Below are 23,122 nucleotides of genomic sequence, written 5' to 3' on the forward strand. Positions count from 1 at the left end.
CCCATCTTCCCAGAACTAGGCTCATAATATGCCTTAAGTGAAGTTGTAGAGGGAATACATGTATATTGGAGCATAGCTTTGGTCTAGTTTGTAAGCCAGTAAGTTGGTTATTTGGCATAAAAGCTTAATTTTATGGATCAAACTATTTCCAATTTTTTCAGGCACTTAAATTGAATTTTAAGATATGTCAACACTATACATAGCAAATCACTGTTCATGCCTAGCAATCCACACATTATTGAGTAAGTAACTCTTGAACTTTGCTGGCAAATCCATGCTGGGATATGAGTCATGTTTGTGACAACATTCTGGGTACCACAAGGGGTAGATAGTCATTCATTAAAGTGATCTCTTTGTTATAGGCAACCTATTGCGATTCTAACTACCAAGGCCGCTGTGATTTCTCATTTGGAATCTGTTTCTTATGGAGAAATGATGTTGACGATGATTTTGATTGGACGCTCGCCAAAGGCTCCACCCCCACTCTTGGAACTGGACCTAGTGTGGATCACACTACTCGCACACAGCAAGGTACTGGTGAAAATTGTATGACTTCAAAGTATCTGTCTTTGTTTCCTCACTACAGAATATAAACCTGTAGTCCCAAAAGTGTGTGCTTTTTACTCCTTTTTAACTGCCTGGAGGATCTTTCTTTAACTTGAACAGTTGAATGAATTTAACATGCAGATTGGAAAAAAGGAAAGAAGTTTCGATGTTAAATGCAAAGAAAGAAATGTTTTGGCTGAAGTACCAGTATGCTACTTTGCTTTTTTGAAGAATATATATGTGGTGACATCAGTTTCTTGGATGCCTTTCTAGTTTGATCGGAATATGCTTTAAAATATGATGTTGTTTTTCAGATATTATGCCTTTTGTCTTTTTATCAACTGTATAATATGATAGTCATTTAAAGCCTGTGTTTTCAACTCCTCATTAACTGTTGGGTAGTCTAGCTCTCACTTCCACAGTTGAATCAACATATTGTGTAGACGGCCGTAAAGAAAGGATTTATGCTGTGATTAGTTTTGTCATAATTAAGGCCCCTTTGCCAGGTTTTTACCTTGTATATAGTCCCAAAATGTGAATTAAATTCACTTTTGTGTAATTGGTTGATCTTGCTCAAACTTTCACAGTTAAATGACATTCAGTTGTTTATGATAATAAAACGGAATTTGACTGCAAACCAGTTGTGGCTGAATTATGGCTGTGTGTGTTTTTGACAAGCGTAGATGATTGAATGGATTTGTCTGTTTTGTAAGGGCATTATTGCGTCTGTGAAACAGCTCTAGTTATAATATAATAAGTTTAATCAATAGACAAAAATCAAGATGCAGTTTTTATTGAAGACTTGAACAATATTTTTTTTCCACATTTAGGTGGATACCTTCTCTTGGACAATGGCCCTCCACAAGGTGCGGCCAGGCTTTCTTCAATGACAATTAAGGGCACCTCAACGAACTGTGTGGTAAACTCATACCATGATCTATTTAATCTCTTGAGATGTACATCGTTTACAAGGATCATTTAGATAAAAATTGGAAATAAAATCTTATGGAACATTTGCCCTTATTAGCTGCTTCGGATTCGGTTTTGATACAAGCCCGAAACAACTTGGAAAATATTTCTCTGTTTAGCTCGCTTAATTTTCATGATTAATTTGATTGTATTTCATTGATATATGCAATATGTAATCTTCTCTGTACATTTAAATTAGATTTAAACCACAAAAACTATAGGCATTTGCTTTATAGTTATAGTTTTTTTGTTGTAATTTACAGTTGCGGCTATGGTATCATATGTGGGGTCAAGAGGTAGGACATCTGACAGTCTTGAAAAGGTTTGACTATGAACCAACTGGATTGATGCCCATAACGGACCTTGCCGGGGACCATGGCAATGACTGGATGCTGGGAACATACGTGTTGGACTCGCCAGTTGATACCAGAAATTACCAGGTAAAGTGTTATTGTTGTGGTACGTGTTAATTATTTGTGTTCAATATGTTTATGTTAATGATTGTGTGCATTATGTCATTTGACTTTTATGAGTTGTATGCACATAATGAAATGAATGTATGTAATTTTTGGCATGACGTTACAACACAATGATAAAAACAACTAATAATGTATGTTTAATACCTTTTTTCTGCAAAATATTAATGTTTATGCCTGATTTTTTTTTTAATTTGAACTAATGAGAAAAACAAGTACGTTAAGTTGTAACCTATAGATTTAAAGGTAGACAAACTCTCAAAATCCATAACAATAGTTTTGGCTAATGAAATTCAAAGCTCATAGGCAAAAACCTTCTTTGATTGGTTGAAGAATGTCACAAACAACTTGAAAACAGCTTGCCATGGAAAATTGTGATATTGCAAATAAAAAAAACACAAACTAATTGGCTTCAATTTAACACATTCCAGATTGCGATACAAGGCAGTGTCGGCTCAAGACAGAATGTGATAGGTCAATGACAATTGTAATACTACAAATATTTTTCTTTTTATGTATTGGCTCCTATTTGACCCATTCCAGATTGTGATACAAGGCAGTGTCGGCACAGGAATCCACAATGATATCGGTCTTGATGACATCTCACTGACTCCGGGCTGTGAGAGGGCTAACCCTGACTCGCTCCCAGGCGCGCCTACAACCGCCGCCACCACGATCGGGAAATGTGGAGCGGGCAAATTCACCTGCAACAATCAGCGCTGCTATGCCTTAACACAGCGTTGTGATTTTGTTGATGACTGTGGCGATAATACTGACGAAATGTCCTGCGGTGAGATATAAATGCTTGAATTAATTTTTTAATGCATCAATGACTATTGGTGTTTTAATTGAATTTTCTTGTTTTCTGGACAGGTTTCTTCTACATATCTCTTTATATTTTAGTTTAAGATGTAAACAATGAGTAAATGAACTACTTATTATTTTTTTAAGGTGATTGAAACATTTTTTATTATGACTGTAAATTACAAACACTCCCATAATTCCTGATTCTCTGTTTAGCATGCCTGGTTTAATAGGTTTTGGGAATGATTCCTTATTCTCTGTTTAGCATGCCTGGTTGAATGGTTTTGGGAATGATTCCTTGTTTTTTGTTTAGCATGCCTGGTTAAATATGTTTTGGGAATGATTCCTGATTTTCTGTTTAGCATACCTGGTTGAATGGGTTTGGGAATGATTCCTGATTTTTTGTTTATCATGCCTGGTTAAATATGTTTTGGGAATGATTCCTGATTTTCTGTTAAGCATGCCTGGTTGAATGGGTTTGGGAATGATTCCTGATTTTGTGTTTAGCATGCCTGGTTGAATAGGTTTTGGGAATGATTCCTGATTCCCTGTTTAGCTTGCCTGGTTGAATAGATTTTGGGAATGATTCCTGATTCTGATTCTCTGTTTAGCATGCCTGGTTGAATAGGTTTTGAGATACCAAAATTAAAAATAAACGTTTTGATCAAGTTCGAAGTCAGGTATGGAGTGAATAAAAAGTGCCTAAAAATAAACTAAATACCCATAGTCCAACAACAACCATGTATTTTGATAGTACTTTGGATGCTTAAATAGATCCACAAGAAAAAAAGGAAAGTAACATTTATTAACATAATTTCAGAGTTGTTCTGAACTGTTTAGCCAATTTGGGTAAAGCAAATTTAGAAAACTTTCAAAATTTGTATAAAAAAGGATGGTTTTGATAGTGCCAATTTTTTTTAATTTCTAAACATTGTAAATTCGTTGTTTAGTCTTTAATGGTAATACTTACATGATTATGATAACAAACATTGATTGCCCTATTTTTGTCCCCTAAAGGTGAAACCGGAGGGGACTTATGGTTTGCACTCCGTCAGTCTGTCTGTCAGTCTGTCTGTCAGTCAGTCCGTCACACTTTTCTGGATCCTGCAATAACTTTAAAAGTTCTTAATATTTTTTCATGAAACTTGAAACATGGATAGATGGCAATATGGAGATTATGCACGTCATTTCATTTTGTTCCTACGTCAAAAATTCTGGTTGCTATGGCAACAAATATAATTTGTTACTGACAATCGTGGAGTTTCACACGTAGGGGACCATATTGCTTGGCAATCTCTTGTTTAATTATGTTGTTCTAGTAAAAAAGCTCTAAAAGAAAAGTATTTTTCACTGACTAGTTGTTCATTTTTTACTGCCTGGTTGGAAGGTTTCAATAATTTAAATGGACGCTGAAAATTGAATAATATCTGTTTGTTCTAACATGTATATTGAAAACATTTAGATCATGATGGTATTTTATTTGTGTTAGTTAATTGCTGAAAAGAAGTTTATGTTGAAATTTTCCTTATAAATGCTCACAATTGCTGCAGGCACGAGCTGTGACTTTGAAAGGAATCCACCAAACTCCAACATGTGCGGCTGGAGGAACACAGCCCGAGACAACTCTGACTTCTCAGTAACCACGGCAACTGGGTCACCTGGTCCCCAGACAGACCACACCAGTGGCAGCAGAAATGGTCTGTTGCTTGTTTGAACTATTTTAGGCATTGTCCAGTTAAATGTATTTAAACTGCTAATGCATCTGAATGCAGGGCATAAAAACCCATAATTTAAACTAATACATTACCCGAGTGAGGTTTTAAGAGCAAATTTATAGTTATGTAACCAACACTTTATGCACAACCAGTAAGCCTGCTTTTATGATAATGAGGCTCATATATATTCACAGTGAGAAATTATTTTTTCTTTGTATCAGGTCATTACTTGATTGTTCAGAATGGTCAGACCTCAGTGACAGGTGACACGGCCATTCTCGAGTCCGACATCTACTACATGTCCTCTCCAGCCTGCTCTCTCACATTCTGGTACAACACCAACGGGGCTACGGGAACTATTATAAGAGGTAAAGGTTGCATGAAATCTGTTTTTTGTTAAAAAGTCACTACCAGCTGTTTTATTATTGACTAAAGGACATTAATAGTGTAATATTTTTTCTTATTTTTTTCCCCAGAAACATAGATTTTCACAAACCCTTCAAATGTTTACATGCTTCAAATGATAATGTTTATAGTTGGTTTATTGGACATCAATGCAACTGGTGACACATACAATAAGCATAAGATATAATGCACAAACGTCTATATAGCTCTTGCTCATTTTATTCACTTATTTCAGCTTTGCCATTATGATACATTTTATTAATTTTATCATTTTATTTTTGTGTGATTATGAATCCATACCTTTGAAGCTTAAATCGTAATAATTGAAATTTCTTTAAAAATAACTACTTGTGTACAGAAAATAAATTTCTGTTGATTGGTTTTGATGCATGTGAGGAGTTTATGTTTAAATTATCATGTTATGTTGTTTATTTCCAGTCAACTGAGAAAGCTACAATTTTTATGCTCTTTGAACATAAATATGCATTATTCTGTATCCATAGGTAATGCTCTGTTATTTTCTGTATTTAGTTCTTGTGAAACAAAACACTGGGCTTATGGACTCTGTATTCATGGTAACGGCTGATAACTCCAACCAATGGAAGCAAGCCGTCGTGAAGATAGGGGCCTACAGCACAATGGCCTTCCAGCTTCTTGTCATCTTCCCAAGCAATGCTGCCGGACAAGCAGTCGCCATTGACGACATTAGCTTTATGAGTTGCGCACCAGGTATGCAGCTGTTGGCCCCTGTTTAAGAAGCATTCTGGCAAAACTTGGCTCAATACTTGCGGGTCAAATGTCAGTTCGCTGTCCGCACAGTCAAATCTGGTATGACCCTTTTGATCAAGACTGGATTTTTATGCCCCCGGATCGAATGATCAGGGGTATGTTTTTTTTGGCCAATCTGTCTGTCATTCTGTCCCAAAACGTTAACCTTGGTCATAACTTTTGCAATATTGAAGATAGCATTTTGTTTTTTGGCATGCATGTGTATCTCATGGAGCTGCACATTTTGAATGGTGAAAGGTTAAGGTCATCCTTCAAGGTCAAAGGTCAAATATATGGCTTCAAAGAGTCGCAGTAGGGGTCATTGTGTTTCACAAACACAGTTGTTGTTGTTTAGAAGATACTTCCCGTGTGGATTAGAGAGGCTAATCTAGGATAATACTTAACACACATGTAATAAGCCCAGTTATCCAAGAATGAGGCTTATGTCATATACACAACACATCACATAACCAACAAGAACAGTTATATTAAAAAAGGAGGTCAAAAATTAAAAACGTATTATGGTTCATTATTACTTTAACATGCAATTTTTCTTGTTTTGATGCAGATCATAAAATGCACCAACATAGTATGCTATAACTTCTGCCTTTTATATTGAAAAAAGAAAAGCTAATAATGAAAAGAAATAAATTGTTTATGCAATTCAGTGACGCTGGTAGACTCTTGCCCGACTAACCAATGGCTATGTGCAAGCCATACCATGTGCATTCCTCGCAACAAACGCTGTGACCTCCAGGCGGACTGCCTTGATGGCTCGGATGAATCAAACTGCAGTATGTACAGGCTTTACATTATAGTTTATCCTATGTGATGGATGCCATTAAATGCACATTTTGATTTATTATAGTAAAAGGGTTGCATTAAATGTTTATTTAAATAAAATCATATCTAATGAACCGCATTTTTTGCACATTTTAGTTTATCTTTTGAGCAGGATCGCATTAATTGAATGTTTAAGGTAATCTAATAAAATGACCGTATTTGATATAATTTTAGTTCTTATAAAAAGGAGTACAATAAATGGTAATTGTATTTAATGAAAAACACTTACCTAAATGTACGTTTCTGTCACAATCATCTTATGAAAATGTCTGCATTTAATGTACATTTGAGTTTATCTTCTGAAAATGACTGCATAAAATGTATATTTAAGTTTATCTAAATGAAAATGATTGCATAAAATGTAAATTTGAGTTTACTAGTATCTTATGAAAATGACTGAACGCATTAAATGTACAAATTGAATTCATCTTATGAAAATGACTGCATTAAATGAACATTTGTGTTTGCCGTATGAAAAGGGCTACATTTTAGTTACTATAATCTTATGAAAAAGACCACAGTAAAAATGTTAAACAGAAGAAAAAAGGAAACTTTTGAAGTATCTTTTTAATCTTGTGTTGTAACAAATATGAGTGCGTATAACACACCAGTAAACATAATACACACACTGCATTCCCCAATCATAAGTTCATACAAATTGTGTATCCCACAAACAAGACTATGTATCAGAAGAGCAAAAACTTGTATCACACAAAATAAATGTTTGTCTTGATTTAAAATCAAATCTTAATCCTCAATTACCTGCAGTACCAAACATTGGCGACTGTAATTTTGATGACCCTAACTGGCTGAGTGTGTGCAACTGGGCCCAATCTACGAGTGATGATGCTGATTGGATGCGTGCCAACACCCGGGTTAACCAGTTCACCGGACCACTTGCAGACCACAGGGGAGCTGTAAATGGTGAATATAAAGTTGTCTGGCATGTTCTTGTGTTCAAACTTAAAGGGAGTTCAATTAAATTCTCAGAAATGTTCTTTGTTGTGGCAGTTCTACTTGTTTGATAATAATACAACATCTTAAATGTGTAATTTTGATCATATTCAAACATGTGTTGATAACTCTGACAACAGAATTTAGTAAATTTTCTATTTTGTATACAAGCCACTATGATTTATTCAGATCTTTTTTCAGTATATGAGTCACATTCTGAGACAATGGGGATAAATGCATGTGTGTAAAGTGTGGCACCAGATTAGCCTGTGAAGTTTGTTTATGAAAATCCACAGGTGGCATAGTGTCCTATCTGATTAGCCTTTGCAGGCAGACTGAACAAGTTCATCAGGGACAACACCTTTTGCTTTTATGGAATTTTTAGTTTAAATGAAGTACCTTAAAAAAAATCCAGAGTAGGCGAAATATGTTGTCTCTGATAAGCCTTTGCAGACTGCACAGGTTAATATGTGACAACACACTTTATGTACATGGACTGCACAGGTTAATATGTGACAACACACTTTATGCACATGGACTGCACAGGTTAATATGTGACAACACACTTTATGCACATGGACTGCACAGGTTAATATGTGACAACACACTTTATGCACATGGACTGCACAGGTTAATATGTGACAATACACTTTATGCACATGGACTGCACAGGTTAATATGTGACAATACACTTTATGCACATGGACTGCACAGGTTAATATGTGACAATACACGTTATGCACATGGACTGCACAGGTTAATATGTGACAATACACTTTATGCACATAGACTGCACAGGTTAATATGTGACAATACACTTTATGCACATGGACTGCACAGGTTAATATGTGACAATACACTTTATGCACATAGACTGCACAGGTTAATATGTGACAATACACTTTATGCACATGGACTGCACAGGTTAATATGTGACAATACACTTTATGCACATAGACTGCACAGGTTAATATATGACAATACACTTTATGCACATGGACTGCACAGGTTAATATGTGACAACACACTTTATGCACATGGACTGCACAGGTTAATATGTGACAACACACTTTATGTACATGGACTGCACAGGTTAATATGTGACAACACACTTTATGCACATAGACTGCACAGGTTAATATGTGACAACACACTTTATGCACATGGACTGCACAGGTTAATATGTGACAACACACTTTATGCACATGGACTGCACAGGTTAATATGTGACAATACACTTTATGCACATGGACTGCACAGGTTAATATGTGACAATACACTTTATGCACATGGACTGCACAGGTTAATATGTGACAATACACTTTATGCACATGGACTGCACAGGTTAATATGTGACAATACACTTTATGCACATAGACTGCACAGGTTAATATGTGACAATACACTTTATGCACATGGACTGCACAGGTTAATATGTGACAATACACGTTATGCCCATGGACTGCACTGGTTAATATGTGACAATACACTTTATGCACATGGACTGCACAGGTTAATATGTGACAATACACTTTATGCACATGGACTGCACAGGTTAATATGTGACAACACACTTTATGCACATGGACTGCACAGGTTAATATGTGACAATACACTTTATGCACATGGACTGCACAGGTTAATATATGACAATACACTTTATGCACATGGACTGCACAGGTTAATATGTGACAATACACTTTATGCACATGGACTGCACAGGTTAATATGTGACAATACACTTTATGCACATGGACTGCACAGGTCAATATGTGACAATACACTTTATGCACATGGACTGCACAGGTTAATATGTGACAATACACTTTATGCACATGGACTGCACAGGTTAATATGTGACAATACACTTTATGCACATGGACTGCACAGGTTAATATTTGACAATACACTTTATGCACATGGACTGCACAGGTTAATATGTGACAATACACTTTATGCACATGGACTGCACAGGTTAATATGTGACAATACACTTTATGCACATGGACTGCACAGGTTAATACGTGACAATACACTTTATGCACATAGACTGCACAGGTTAATATGTGACAATACACTTTATGCACATGGACTGCACAGGTTAATATGTGACAATACACTTTATGCACATGGACTGCACAGGTTAATATGTGACAATACCTTTATGCACATGGACTGCACAGGTTAATATGTGACAATACACTTTATGCACATGGACTGCACAGGTTAATATGTGACAATACACTTTATGCACATGGACTGCACAGGTTAATATGTGACAATACACTTTATGCACATGGACTGCACAGGTTAATATGTGACAATACACTTTATGCACATGAACTGCACAGGTTAATATGTGACAATACACTTTATGCACATGGACTGCACAGGTTAATATGTGACAATACACTTTATGTACATGGACTGCACAGGTTAATATGTGACAATACACTTTATGCACATGGACTGCACAGGTTAATATGTGACAATACACTTTATGCACATGGACTGCACAGGTTAATATGTGACAACACACTTTATGTACTTGGACTGCACAGGTTAATATGTGACAACACACTTAATGCATATGGACTGCACAGGTTAATATGTGACAACACACTTTATGCACATGGACTGCACAGGGTAATCTGTGGCATTAACACTTAATGCACATGCTTTTAACCCAGTTTTATCAGAGAGAGGCTTATAACATTTTTAGCTCACCTAAGCACAATGTGCTGACGTTTGTCCGTCGTGCGTTGTGCGCCGTCAACATTTGCTTTGTAAGCACTCCAGAGGCCACATTTATTGAACAATCTTCATAAAATTTGGTCAGAAGAATGGTCTTAATGATATCTTGGATGAATTTGAAAATGGTTACGTTTGCTTGAAAAACATGGCTGCCAAGGGGCGTATCAATTTTCCTTATATGGCCATAGTAAAACCTTATTAACACTCTAGAGGCCACATTTATTGTCCAATCTTCATGAAACTTGGTAAGAAGATTCATCCCAATAATATCTTGGACGATTTCGAGAATGATGCCAGTTGGTTGAAAAACATGGCCGCCAGGGGGCGGGGCATTTTTTCTTATATGGCTATAGTAAAACCTTGTTAACACTCTAGAGGCCACATTTATTGTCAAATCTTCATGAAATTTGGTCAGAAGATTGGTCTCAACGATATCTTAGATTTGTTTGAACATGGTTACATTTGCTTGAAAAACATGGCTGCCAAGGGGCGGGGCACCTTTCCTTATATGGCTATATATGGCAATAGTAAAACCTTGTTTACACTCAAGAGGCCACATTTATTGTCCAATCTTCATGAAACTTGGTACGAAGATTCATCCCAATAATATGTTGGACTAGTTTGAGAATAATGCTGGTTGGTTGAATAACATGGCCGCCAGGGGGCGTGGCATTTTTCCATTTATGGCTATAGTAAAACCTTGTTAACACTCTAGAGGCCACATTTATTTTCCGATCTTCATGAAACTTGGTCAGAAGATTTTTCCCAATTATATATCTTGGATGAGTTTGAAAATGGTTTCCGTTGCTTTAAAAACGTGGCCACTATGGGCTGGGCATTTTTTTCTAATATGGCTATATATCATGCTTTAGTAAAACCTTGTTAACACTCTAGAGGCCCTATTTATTGTCCGATCATCATGAAACTTGGTCAGATGATTTGTCCCAATGATATCTTTGATGAGTTCGAAAATGGTTCTGGTTGGTGGAAAAACATGACAGCCAAGGGGACGTGGCATTTTTCCGTATATAGCTATAGTAAAACCTTGCCTAATTCTGGGACAACAGGGCTTAATGCCTGTGTGTAAAGTGTTGTCAAAGATTAGCCTGTGCAGTCCACTTTGGCTTATTAGTGATGTCACTTTCTGTCTACTCTGGATTTTTTTTTAAAGTACCTCATTAAAACTCAGAATTCCATAAAAGCGAAGAGTGGTGTCCCTTATGAACTTGTGCAGACTGCACAGGCTATTCTGGGATTACCTTTTATGGAACAGTGTTAAGACCAGTTTTTCCAGAAAAAAGCCCTAGTTTTGATCATGTGTCTACTTTCCCACTCAGGCTACTTCCTGCTGATGGACAGCTCCGCAATGGAGAGTTCAGACATCATGGATATTCAGACGCCCACATTCCCTAGCAGTTTTGGCCTGTGCAGCATACGCTTCTACTACTACATGTTTGGCTCACAAAATATTGGACCTCTAAGGGTATGAGGGATTCTCTTTGTATGTTTTATTAAATTGTCAAAAAACAACACAAAAACATGAGAAAAGTACCCTAAGAATCAAAATGGTTGTTTGTCTTCTCACATTCACACATGTTTTATGAACACTTATATTTGTCCATCATGACATAGTGCGGGTATCTTACATATTGGATATAAGTATGTTTTAGTATAGTGAGAGATGTAAGAATGTGAATTTGGAAAATACTGAAGGTTTTATCATGTCAGTATTAGGTCACAGGTTCACTTCGTGTGTTTAAAGCAATCACCATTTTGTCTTTTACCCTAGTTAATTAGTTATCAAGTTGTCCAAAACCTTCAAACGGGCATATCTTGTGACAGTTTGGCACTCTTGTTTTTAAAATGTTTTACAGATACTTTCTCAGACAAACTGAATGCATTCTATTTCCCTCTTTAGACTGCTCAAAGTGGTGGACGATGGTGCTTTTTAAATTTCAGATTTACACGCTCAACAGCGATAATGAAAAGAATCTTGTCTGGTCAGTAAGTGGGGATAAAGGTGAAAACTGGAATTATGCCAATGTGTTGCTAGGCAACAATAAAAATTTTAGTGTGATCTTTGAGGCCCAGAGGGGTGACCAGGGGACTTCCGATATCGCTATTGATGATGTAACGTTCACACCAGAATGTGCATATGGTGGTATGTATTAGGTGATGTTTGATATAACCTGTTTAGTTCTTTATGTTAAGTTGTAAAGTATAAGTTACACAAGCTAAAAGAGTTTACAAATTTACAATATTAAATCCAAAGGCATCCTTCAAATAAGCTCTTTTTTGTTAAAATAATATGACATGAACTATAGAGACTTAAGCTAAATTGGCCCTTTTGGTGTTTGCATTAAAATTTTAAGAAAAAAAAGTTACAATTAAATTTAATCTTTTTTAGAATATTTTTTTTATTATCTATAGTTGTACCAGTGCAACCCACCATACCCATATGTAACCCTCAAGTGGAATTTTTCTGCGTTCCTCGCAACGATTGCCTGCCAAACTCTTGGATGTGCGACGGCACACTTGATTGTTCAGATGGAACTGACGAACCTGCTTCCTGCCCTACGACAACCTTGAACCCACCAATTAGTGAGTAGACTTGAACTCATCAATCAGTGAGTAGACATTAACCCATGAATTCGCAAGTAAACTTTAACCCCTCAAACAGTTAGTAGTCTTGAACCTACCAATCATGGAGTAGACCTGATCCCACCAATCAGTGAGTAGAGGTGAACCAACCATTCAGTGGGTATACTTGAAACCATCAATCAGTGAGTTAACTTGAACCTACCAATAAGTGAGTATACTTGAGCACATCAATCAGTGAGTTGACTTGAACCAACTAATCAGTGATTAGAATGAGAGATTTTTATGGTTAAGTTTGTGTTGGTGGGAATTCATTTTTAAAACAAGAAAAGGAAATGCAATATATTACTCTGCTGCCCCATATTTAAGGAAGATAATTTTTAATTTTTGTACAAACAAATATTTTGTCTCAGCTTTGAAATTTGCCTCCTACCATGAATGTGAACTAGTGGAATTGCTTAACTCTAACCCACTAAGAAACAAATTGAAATGGGCCATATGCGACCAGTATAAAACTAGAACAGCCTGCTTGTTACGTACAGTCTGTTCAGGTTTAATGCTGCTGCTGCTCATCTGTATCTTGGGTTTTGGAAATGAAGCCTTCAAAATGTGAATCTATTCAGAAAAGTTTTTATATATTTTGAGTTTATGAAGGGACTTCAGAGGCGTTAAAATGCGCCTCTGAGTGGCAAAGGGTCAACATTTCACACAAACACAAGTTTTCCATTCAACCCTGTTATATTTTTTAGCTCCAGCTTCCGGTCAGACGCTTCCCTCCACGTCTCAAGGACCAACAAATCCACCCAAGACAAAGCCACCAACCACAACTCCTGTGAACGTTGCGACCCCGCCAGCGACCAGCAACTGTGCGCGTGGGCTCTTCCAGTGCGGCAGCTCTGAATGTATCCCAGGCCTACTGCAGTGTGACAATGTCACCGACTGCCTGGACGGTACAGACGAGGTCAACTGTAAAGGTAGGGGCAGTGCATAAGTGTATAAATGAACAAGTCTTAAAAACTACTAAAACTTAATCTTTTAAATGTGTCACTAAACACAGTCAATGATGAGGTCAAATGTAAAGCGAAGGGCAGTTCAGAAGCTCTGGGAAAATTGGGCTGATGTATGTGCTTAAAGTGTTGTCAAATAATAGCCTGTGCTGTCTGCTCAGGCTTATCAAGGACGACACTTTTGGCTTAACAGAATCTTGTTTTTGAAGGAAATTTCTTCAAACTAAAATTCAATAAAAATGGATAGTGTCATCCCTGATTAGCCTGTGAGGACCTCAAAGGCTTATATAGACTGACACTTAATGTATATATGCATAACGCCCAATTTTCCCAAAACAGGGATCAACAAAACATGCTTATAAACTGCTAAACTTTATTGATCAAATGTGGTGCTTAATATTAAATATGGTTAATTTTCTCTGAACCCAGCGCCAACTACAATCAGATCAAATGTTTGGTTTTAAGGGAGTAATGATTTACTGATTTTTTTCGTCAAATGCAAAAAAAACATATTTGCTGTGCTCTGTGTCTTGCATTAAACCCCCTTTTCACGAGCATGGTCCATATGAATATGGAAATCAAATGTATAGTATTTTATTTTAACAGTTATACCACGATTATTAAAATATTAATCTTCAATTTATTATACAATTTTTAACATATGAATATCATTGCCTATTGCACTGCAATCTAGATACCTGCTTATAATCACATGGATAAATTTAGGACTACAAACATGAACTAAAAGTTGTGGGCTATATGCCTATATGATGCAAATTATTGTCTTCCCAATAAAATGCTTGAAATAGTTATGATTTTATTCTATGACACAGTAATTTTGTATGCAGCATCATGTAAAACTTATTCTTGCGTTTACTTTCCTTTGAATCTAGCGGCCTGTCGTCCAGACTTTGTGTACTGTCGCAAACTGGGCTACTGTATCATCAACAAGACTCGGTGCGATAACGCAGACGATTGTGGTGACGGGTCAGATGAAGTCATGTGCAGCGCAGGATGTCGACAAAACTTCTGCCAGAATGGCGGCTCCTGTAGCGTGGGAAGTGCCCCACCTGTGTGTGCTTGCCCCACTGGCTTTATAGGGACCAGGTGTCAGTACCCAGCCCCTAACTCTCTGAGAAGTACAGGAGGCCAGAACAATAGCTCAGGTAAATATAATTGTCGTCTGCTGCATTCCTGCCATTAAAAAAAAAACAATGTTTTATTTTTGAATAGCTTACAAAGTCATTTGAAGTCTCCTACCTTAGTATTGTTTTAGCATAGCAAACTTATATTTCCACATATTGGTGCCATGACCAGAATACTGTGTTTGCTTTGCTTTGTCTTATTTTGTATGCCTTTGTAAAGCTGGGAGTTATTCTGATTTGAAGGAAATATTAAGAGAGTAATTACAATATATATTATATAATTTAATATATTTATCTGCATATGTAGAGCTCATGTGATAACTAGTGTCTGCCATAGGGAGCGATAACTTTTACAGGTAAATAATATCACAGTGGACTGTTTGTTTGCAGGCGGCTGGAAGGTGGGTGTTGGAGCCACATTTGGAGTTGTGTTGCTGATTGTACTTGTTGTGGGAGCATTCTTCCTCATGAAGAAATACAGACCTGAGTAAGCAATCGCCCGCATTGCACCTTGGGTCTTAATTCTTTACCGTTCAGATATGCATTTATACCCAGTTGTAGTCCCTAAGAAATTTTAAATTGAATTTAAAATATATCTCAATAGATTAAAGTTTTAAAGGCTTTATTTCCACCCAAAGATACTGATGAGCAGCAAACAGCATTAAACCTGAAAAGCCTGCGAGTTACTTGGAGGCTGTTCTGGTTTTATGATGGTTGCATATAGCAATTTATACTTTTCTTCTGAGTGGGAACGCGTTAAAGTTTCATGAGTTTGAATAACAACTTAAAATCCACTGATTATGCTTACTTTTGATCAATGGTTCATAATCTTACCATTTTTTATTTATTTTCAAAGGTTATTATTTAGAACAGTAGAGTTCATACATGGACAACTTTCACACTTGATATGTTTGACAGTTTCATGTTGACCAATAGTTGTTATCAACAAGAAGACAAGACCTGCAATCACAATTTGTATCACTTGAAGTTTTTCAAAAATATTATAGTTTTCAACTAGGGCTGTTATTTAAGAAATAATATTTTTCTATCATGGTTTGTTGTCGAATAACCCACAGTAAGGAGTATAGATGCGTAGGAATTAAATCACGAGTGTGAAGCACGAGTGATTTGATAATTAACACGCGTCTACACAACTTACCTTGGGTTATTCGACAACAAACCATGATAAAAAATTATTATTTCGATTGTAACACGATTCTGATTGATTTGGTTCAAGCTTTAGGACGTGAACTATATTTTTCAATACTCTGCCCTTCTTAGTACAAAGTTCACTATTTAGTGGACGTCATAGAATTGTATAAACATATGACGTTGTTTTCATTCATAAATATTTTGCAAATGACGTCACTTTCATTGAAAACAACAATAGTAAAAACTTAATGACGTCACGTTTATTTATGCTACTGAAAAGCTGACATGCTATAAATGTTTTCTGAATTACGTTTCCTAACAAATAACATTCTTTGTAGGTGTGGTTATGTTACTTATCACCAAATATACAATTTGTTGTTTGATTACATTTATATACATGCTACATTTATAACATTTCTTTTACAGCGGGGTTTAGCACCTGCATTTTACTGCAATTTTTCTTTATTTATTCGGAACTATTTTCGAAACATTAAGCTCCACCCATAAGTTATTAAAGATTAACCAACACTTGATTTCCTTCTTTGACTATAGAAAACAAGTTGCGTGCCGTGTTAGAATGCTTGTTAAATTCTCAACATTTAATATTACATGCATGTCACAGCATAGCATATTGTATTAGGATAGTGCTTTTGCCATAAACAATAACTTATATACTTGTTACTATTCTTCATAGCTAGTTGTTACACTCATGAACTATTATTGCAGTTTTGTTTTGAGGAAACTGGGCATAATTCATGTGCGTAAAGTGTTGTCCCAGATTAGCCTGTGCATTTCACACATTCTAATCAGGGACGACACTTTCCGCTTTTGTGGTATTTTTCCTTTAAAGGAAGTCCCTTTTTACCGAAAATCTAGTTTAAGTGGCAACTGTCATCCCTGATTAGCCTGTGCGGACCGCACAGGCTAATCTGGGACGACACTTTACGCACATGCATTATGCCCAGTTTCCTCTGAACAAGAAACATTGTTTTACAGCATCAGTCTTCCCAACCTGCCATCCCTCAGACGATCCCGTGCTGCAAATGGCGGCCTTAGCAATCCAGTGTATGAAGGCTACGGCTCAGAGGAACACACAGATGTATGGAGAACTATTCATATCGTATTTCTTCAATGAACTTATATTTTTTTACGCTTTGTTTTTCAATTTTAAAAATATAAATTCTAAAAAAAATGTTGTAGACATAGAAATCTAGTTACACATTTTGATTAACTGGGAGACAAAGTTCATTATTGTATTCACATCTGTACTAATGTTTATATGATTTATATGGATATAATAATAAGATAAATAGAATACTATGTAATTAGTGGATAAAGAAGTTTGTTTTGCTCTGCACATTTGAGACAAGCTTTCCCAATCATGTTCCTAAGAATCATCTCTGTACAATACTTACTAGTATTTTTTATGTGCTTTCTCTTCTTTATGGTTATTAAATGTTTTTATTTTTTTATGCTTCAATGGATTTTCCCTTTTTTTATTATGGTACTTTTTTTTGCTTATTGTTTAAAGTGAATAATACAATATTGCAGATATATCGATGAATTAAATTACTGCTGATAAATAAAATAATTATTTTTTAAAGATGTTTTTATAAGTACATTTTCTGGTTTCAGTTCCACATGGATCCAATCGACTCAGGCTTTCCAAACAACTCAGGCTTTGTAAGTACATGTTTATTGGGCCTTGACCAAACAATTCTAAAAATAAAATTTAAGAATAAGATCTTTTTTTTAATTGGAATATTCAAGAATTAGTTAAATTTTGTCTCCGAGTTGGGATTACCCATCTCTATTGACATCATTCTTCATGTAGAACATGTTGCTAATGCCATTATTACCAATGGTAGGCTGTATCTATTCAAACACTGGATGTACGTTCTTGGTTCTTGGTTCTTTTATTATTGAATCTAAGCATAATTTAGTGCATTGTAACTGAAGCCATTAGTTTTTTAGGGCATTCAAATATAATCTCAATCAATTTACTCATTTAATTGATTGGTGATGGGCAATTTATTGTGGAGTCAACCCAAAAAGAAAATATTTTTTGTGTAATTAATCTCAGTGATTGTCTTGTTCTTGTTTATAAGACCACATTTGAAACTTTGACCTTTGCAAAAAGGGTCTTATGCAACAGGGCAGTGTGTTTAGGAGCTACGCTGGCCATTATAAAGTCGCTAAGGTTTCCCAGGTCTCATTAACTCTTTCAGTGCCGAACCGAATTTTGAAGGCCTTTGCAAACAGTTTGGATCCAGATGAGACGCCACAGAACGTGGCGTCTCATCAGGATCCAAACTGTTTGCTTTTCTTATAGTATTCTTTGAAAAAAATCGAAGAAAAAGCTAATTTTAGAAATTCAGCAAATGACATTTTAGCAGACGACAATTTTTCCAGCATGCAAAAGGTTAATAGACAGGTTAGCCACTGACCAGACTGTGCAGGCTGGGCTGGAGTTACGCTGGCTGCATATGGCATAAGACTGTGCAGGCTGGTCTGGAGTTATGCTGGCTGCATATGGCCTAAGACTATGCTGGCTGGTCTGGAGTTACGCTGGCTGCATATGGCCTAAGACTGTGCAGGGTGGTCTGGAGTTACGCTGGCTGCATATGGCCTAAGACTGTGCAGGCTGGTCTGGAGTTACGCTAGCTGCATATGGCCTAAAACTGTGCAGGCTGGGCTGGAGTTACGCTGGCTGCATATGGCATAAGACTGTGCAGGCTGGTCTGGAGTTATGCTGGCTGCATATGGCCTAAGACTATGCAGGCTGGTCTGGAGTTACGCTAGCTGCATATGGCCTAAAACTGTGCAGTCTGGTCTGGAGTTACGCTGGCTGCATATGGCCTAAGACTGTGCAGGCTGGTCTGGAGTTACGCTGGCTGCATATGGCCTAAGACTGTGCAGTCTGGTCTGGAGTAACGCTGGCTGCATATGGCCTAAGACTGTGCAGGCTGGTCTGGAGTTATGCTGGCTTCATATGGCCTAAGACTGTGCAGGCTGGATTGGAGTTACCCTGGCTGCATATGGCCTAAGACTGTGCAGGCTGGTCTGGAGTTACGCTGGCTGCATATGGCCTTAGACTGTGCAGGCTGGTCTGAAGTTATGCTGGCTGCATATGGCCTAAGACTGTGCAGGCTGGTCTGGAGTTACGCTGGCTGCATATGGCCTAAGACTGTGCTGGCTGGTCTGGAGTTACGCTGGCTGCATATGGCCTAAGACTGTGCTGGCTGGGCTGGAGTTACGCTGGCTGCATGTGGCCTAAGACTGTGCAGGCTGGTCTGGAGTTACGCTGGCTGCATATGGCCTAAGACTGTGCAGGCTGGTCTGGAGTTACGCTGGCTACATATGGCATAAGACTGTGCAGGCTGGTCTGGAGTTATGCTGGCTGCATATGGCCTAAGACTGTGCACGCTGGTCTGGAGTTACGCTGGCTGCATATGGCCTAAAACTGTGCTGGCTGGGCTGGAGTTACGCTGGCTGCATATGGCCTAAAACTGTGCAGGCTTGTCTAGAGTTACGCTTGCTGCATATGGCCTAAAACTGTGCAGGCTGGTCTGGAGTTACGCTGGCTGCATATGGCCTTAGACTGTGCAGGCTGGTCTGGAGTTATGCTGGCTGCATATGGCCTAAGACTGTGCAGGCTGGTCTGGAGTTACGCTGGCTGCATATGGCCTAAGACTGTGCTGGCTGGGCTGGAGTTACGCTGGCTGCATATGGCCTAAGACTTTGCAGGCTGGTCTGGAGTTACGCTGGCTGCATATGGCCTAAGACTGTGCAGGCTGGTCTGGAGTTACGCTGGCTGCATATGGCCTAAGACTGTGCAGGCTTGTCTGGAGTTACGCTGGCTGCATATTGCCAAAGACTGTGCAGGCTGGTCTGGAGTTTCGCTGGCTGCATATGGCCTAAGACTGTGCAGGCTGGTCTGGAGTAACGCTGGCTGCATATGGCCTAAGACTGTGCAGGCTGGTCTGGAGTTATGCTGGCTTCATATGGCCTAAGACTGTGCAGGCTGGTCTGGAGTTACCCTGGCTGCATATGGCCTAAGACTGTGCAGGCTGGTCTGGAGTTACGCTAGCTGCATATGGCCTAAGACTGTGCAGGCTGGTCTGGAGTTAAGCTGGCTGCATATGGCCTAAGACTGTGCAGGCTGGTCTGAAGTTACGCTGGCTGCATATGGCCTAAGACTGTGCAGGCTGGTCTGGAGTTACGCTAGCTGCATATGGCCTAAGACTGTGCAGGCTGGTCTGGAGTTACGCTAGCTGCATATGGCCTAAGACTGTGCAGTCTGGTCTGGAGTTTCGCTGGCTGCATATGGCCTAAGACTGTGCAGGCTGGTCTGGAGTTACACTGGCTGCATATGGCCTTAGACTGTGCAGGCTGGTCTGGAGTTAGGTTGGCTGCATATGGCCTAAGACCCATTTTGCATGAGGTGTATTATATTCAATTAACAGTTTGTGTAGTCTTTGGGACAACAATATTTGAACATCATCATTTCAGCATGTTCAATGGGCTAGTTTGTACATTTCTATATTAAATGAATATAGCATTATTTTTGTCTACAAGAACAACCTTTTTTTGTTGTGCGGGTGCACACATGTTTTAAGTGTTTATCTATATTTCAGGATTCAACATCCATAGAAAACCCACTCTACACAGAGGCCTGAACGTCCACTGAGCTTCACAACAGGCGCTAAGAAAGAATAAATATATACGAGGACAACCATTATCACAAAACATCTTTTATGAACTTAGAAACTTTTGTGCAGCCCCTTTGGCATGGAGCATCTTTGTTTTACTAAAACATTACTTTAATACAGAATGCGAACCCAGCTTTTTGAAAAACTATTTTATAAACAACAATTGAAAAATTAATAAATGATGTATATCTAATGTGCATGGTTTTTAACTACTTTTGTTATTATTGTTATAGTGTAGTTCCTGTACAAGAACCAGAAATAATTGTGCAATACAGTGTATGATAATTTCTGATCAAATACATGTGTAATTATATATGATTTACTTAATGTTTATATATAACCAAATATGTTATTGTTTTTGATAATTATGTTAAAATTATACATGTTACGATTTTTTGTTGTGAAATGAGAAATAAATACAAATCAAAGCATATTTTGAGTTATTTTCTACATAACTAAGTATACACTGTTAGTAACATTTATTATTGCCCCCTTTCGAAGAAGAGGGGGTATATTGTTTTGCACATGTCGGTCAGTCTGTCCGTCAGTTTGTCTGTCGGTCCGTACACCAAATTGTTTCCGGATGATCACTCAAGAACGCTTAGGACTGGGATCAGGAAAGTTCATAGGTACATTGATCATGACTGGCAGATGACCCCTATAGATTTTCAGGTAACGAGGTCAAAGGTCAAGGTCACAGTGACTTGAAACAGTAAAATGGTTTCCGGATGATAACTCAAGAACGCTTGAGGTAGAGGGAGCCTAATGGATACTTTTCCAGAAACACCCTTTGTTATCATTTCCATATAGTTAATTGTATATCACAACTAATTGCAAAATTTTAAAACTTTTTACCAGCTTGTTAACTTTTTATAATTGGTTGAATACACCTACCCCTTGACTCGGTTGGGCGTTTTCTATGGATTTACCCTATATCCAAAATATATAGTTTTTAATTATGGGATATACATATATTTTAACAATAAATTTAATTAACGTACTTGACTGGATTGTGTTAGTAATACAGAATGAAAAAAATGTCATTGAAAGCGAATTGTTCCTTTGATCTCCAATAATATATTCACTTATCTGGATAAAATGGCAAAAACAACAACAAATGGTTTAGCGACAAGAAACTTTAATTACGTTTTATGTCACTTGTGGTGTGATGATATGCATATATTTTACATATTTATTTAACACATCATATTTTCTACACACTGGATGAATTTCATGAAGTTTTACTGTTCGTATCACAAGAAATTACACTTTGAGTATGCATACCCCCATTCATTTTCAGGCAATTGTAAGTATAAATTTGTATATCACTTCTTTTTGGGGTTTTCTAGTTGCTTATTAAACGTTACAGTTATAAACCATGACATATGAAGAAATTTAAATAACTTTGAATTAGTATTGATATAATAATACATTAATAATACAGTCTTAAGGTCAACTAAAGTCAAAAGGCAACATATGAATACAGCCGCAGTTCACCACAAAATGTTAAAGTTTTCCCAATATTAGGTAGCATTAAGATGTATGAGTTATAATGTTTCTTTATACATGTAGCACAATAATATACAACTTATATTTTAATTAAAACAGCCAGATTAATTACAACTAGATGTTTATAATTTAGTATGAGCAGCATGATTTTGACTGGCCGTGTGTCATTTGAAAGCCATATTATCTCGTTCCGTCACTTTTCGTCACTGAAAAACTGACCGATTTTAGGGACTATTTCAGATAAAATATTTTTTTGTGTTTGTGACTTTTGGTAGTCCCTCATTGTTTTTTGCAACGAAAGTATCCCCAAAGTCATCCTCTCCGGAACGAGAAAATATGGCTTTCAAATGACACATGGCCAGTCCATATCCCGCAATGTTTTAAGCAAATTAAGCTGTTGGTCGCTTTAAAAACCTTTATGCAACAGCACGTCTAACAATCTAATGTTCTTTGCCTTTAGGGCTTTTCATGACTTAAACAAATTGAATTATGGATTGCAGTCACAGTAAAGATGTAGGCAATATTGTCAGTAATTTTACATGTCTGAAGCAAAGATCCCAGTGCTTAAACATCATCAGGGGCATCGTGGGTGTTGCAGGCTGCCTGGAGAACACATTCACTAGATCTTCCTGTTTGTGTGACTGTCCAGGATACAATTTTTGAAAACCGGCAAAGAGTCAACAAAACTGCTAAAACACTTACAAAACGTTTCAAAATAGTGTGTGTTCCGCAATACACTAACCAAAACCGGAAAATCAAACCTGC

At 37.3% G+C, this 23,122-nt stretch overlaps 1 protein-coding gene across 1 annotated transcript in view; it reads left to right on the forward strand.

The window, feature by feature from the left end:
- LOC127844451 (MAM and LDL-receptor class A domain-containing protein 2-like) overlaps positions 1 to 21,281 on the forward strand; it is a 29,696-nt gene extending 8,415 nt beyond the window's left edge. The window contains exons 4-21 of the mRNA XM_052374666.1: positions 363 to 531; positions 1,377 to 1,465; positions 1,779 to 1,955; positions 2,535 to 2,781; positions 4,346 to 4,492; positions 4,732 to 4,878; positions 5,447 to 5,644; positions 6,352 to 6,477; positions 7,295 to 7,450; positions 11,572 to 11,717; positions 12,194 to 12,395; positions 12,665 to 12,835; positions 13,582 to 13,806; positions 14,733 to 15,005; positions 15,375 to 15,471; positions 17,133 to 17,235; positions 17,772 to 17,819; positions 20,774 to 21,281. Coding sequence (XP_052230626.1) covers positions 363 to 531; positions 1,377 to 1,465; positions 1,779 to 1,955; positions 2,535 to 2,781; positions 4,346 to 4,492; positions 4,732 to 4,878; positions 5,447 to 5,644; positions 6,352 to 6,477; positions 7,295 to 7,450; positions 11,572 to 11,717; positions 12,194 to 12,395; positions 12,665 to 12,835; positions 13,582 to 13,806; positions 14,733 to 15,005; positions 15,375 to 15,471; positions 17,133 to 17,235; positions 17,772 to 17,819; positions 20,774 to 20,815 — 2,763 coding nt within the window. The 3' untranslated portion in view covers positions 20,816 to 21,281. The remainder of the gene's footprint in view (positions 1 to 362; positions 532 to 1,376; positions 1,466 to 1,778; positions 1,956 to 2,534; positions 2,782 to 4,345; positions 4,493 to 4,731; positions 4,879 to 5,446; positions 5,645 to 6,351; positions 6,478 to 7,294; positions 7,451 to 11,571; positions 11,718 to 12,193; positions 12,396 to 12,664; positions 12,836 to 13,581; positions 13,807 to 14,732; positions 15,006 to 15,374; positions 15,472 to 17,132; positions 17,236 to 17,771; positions 17,820 to 20,773) is intronic.
- Positions 21,282 to 23,122: the final 1,841 nt, after the last annotated feature.

Source organism: Dreissena polymorpha, chromosome 1, assembly GCF_020536995.1.
Source record: "Dreissena polymorpha isolate Duluth1 chromosome 1, UMN_Dpol_1.0, whole genome shotgun sequence".
NCBI classification, from domain to species: domain Eukaryota; kingdom Metazoa; phylum Mollusca; class Bivalvia; order Myida; family Dreissenidae; genus Dreissena; species Dreissena polymorpha.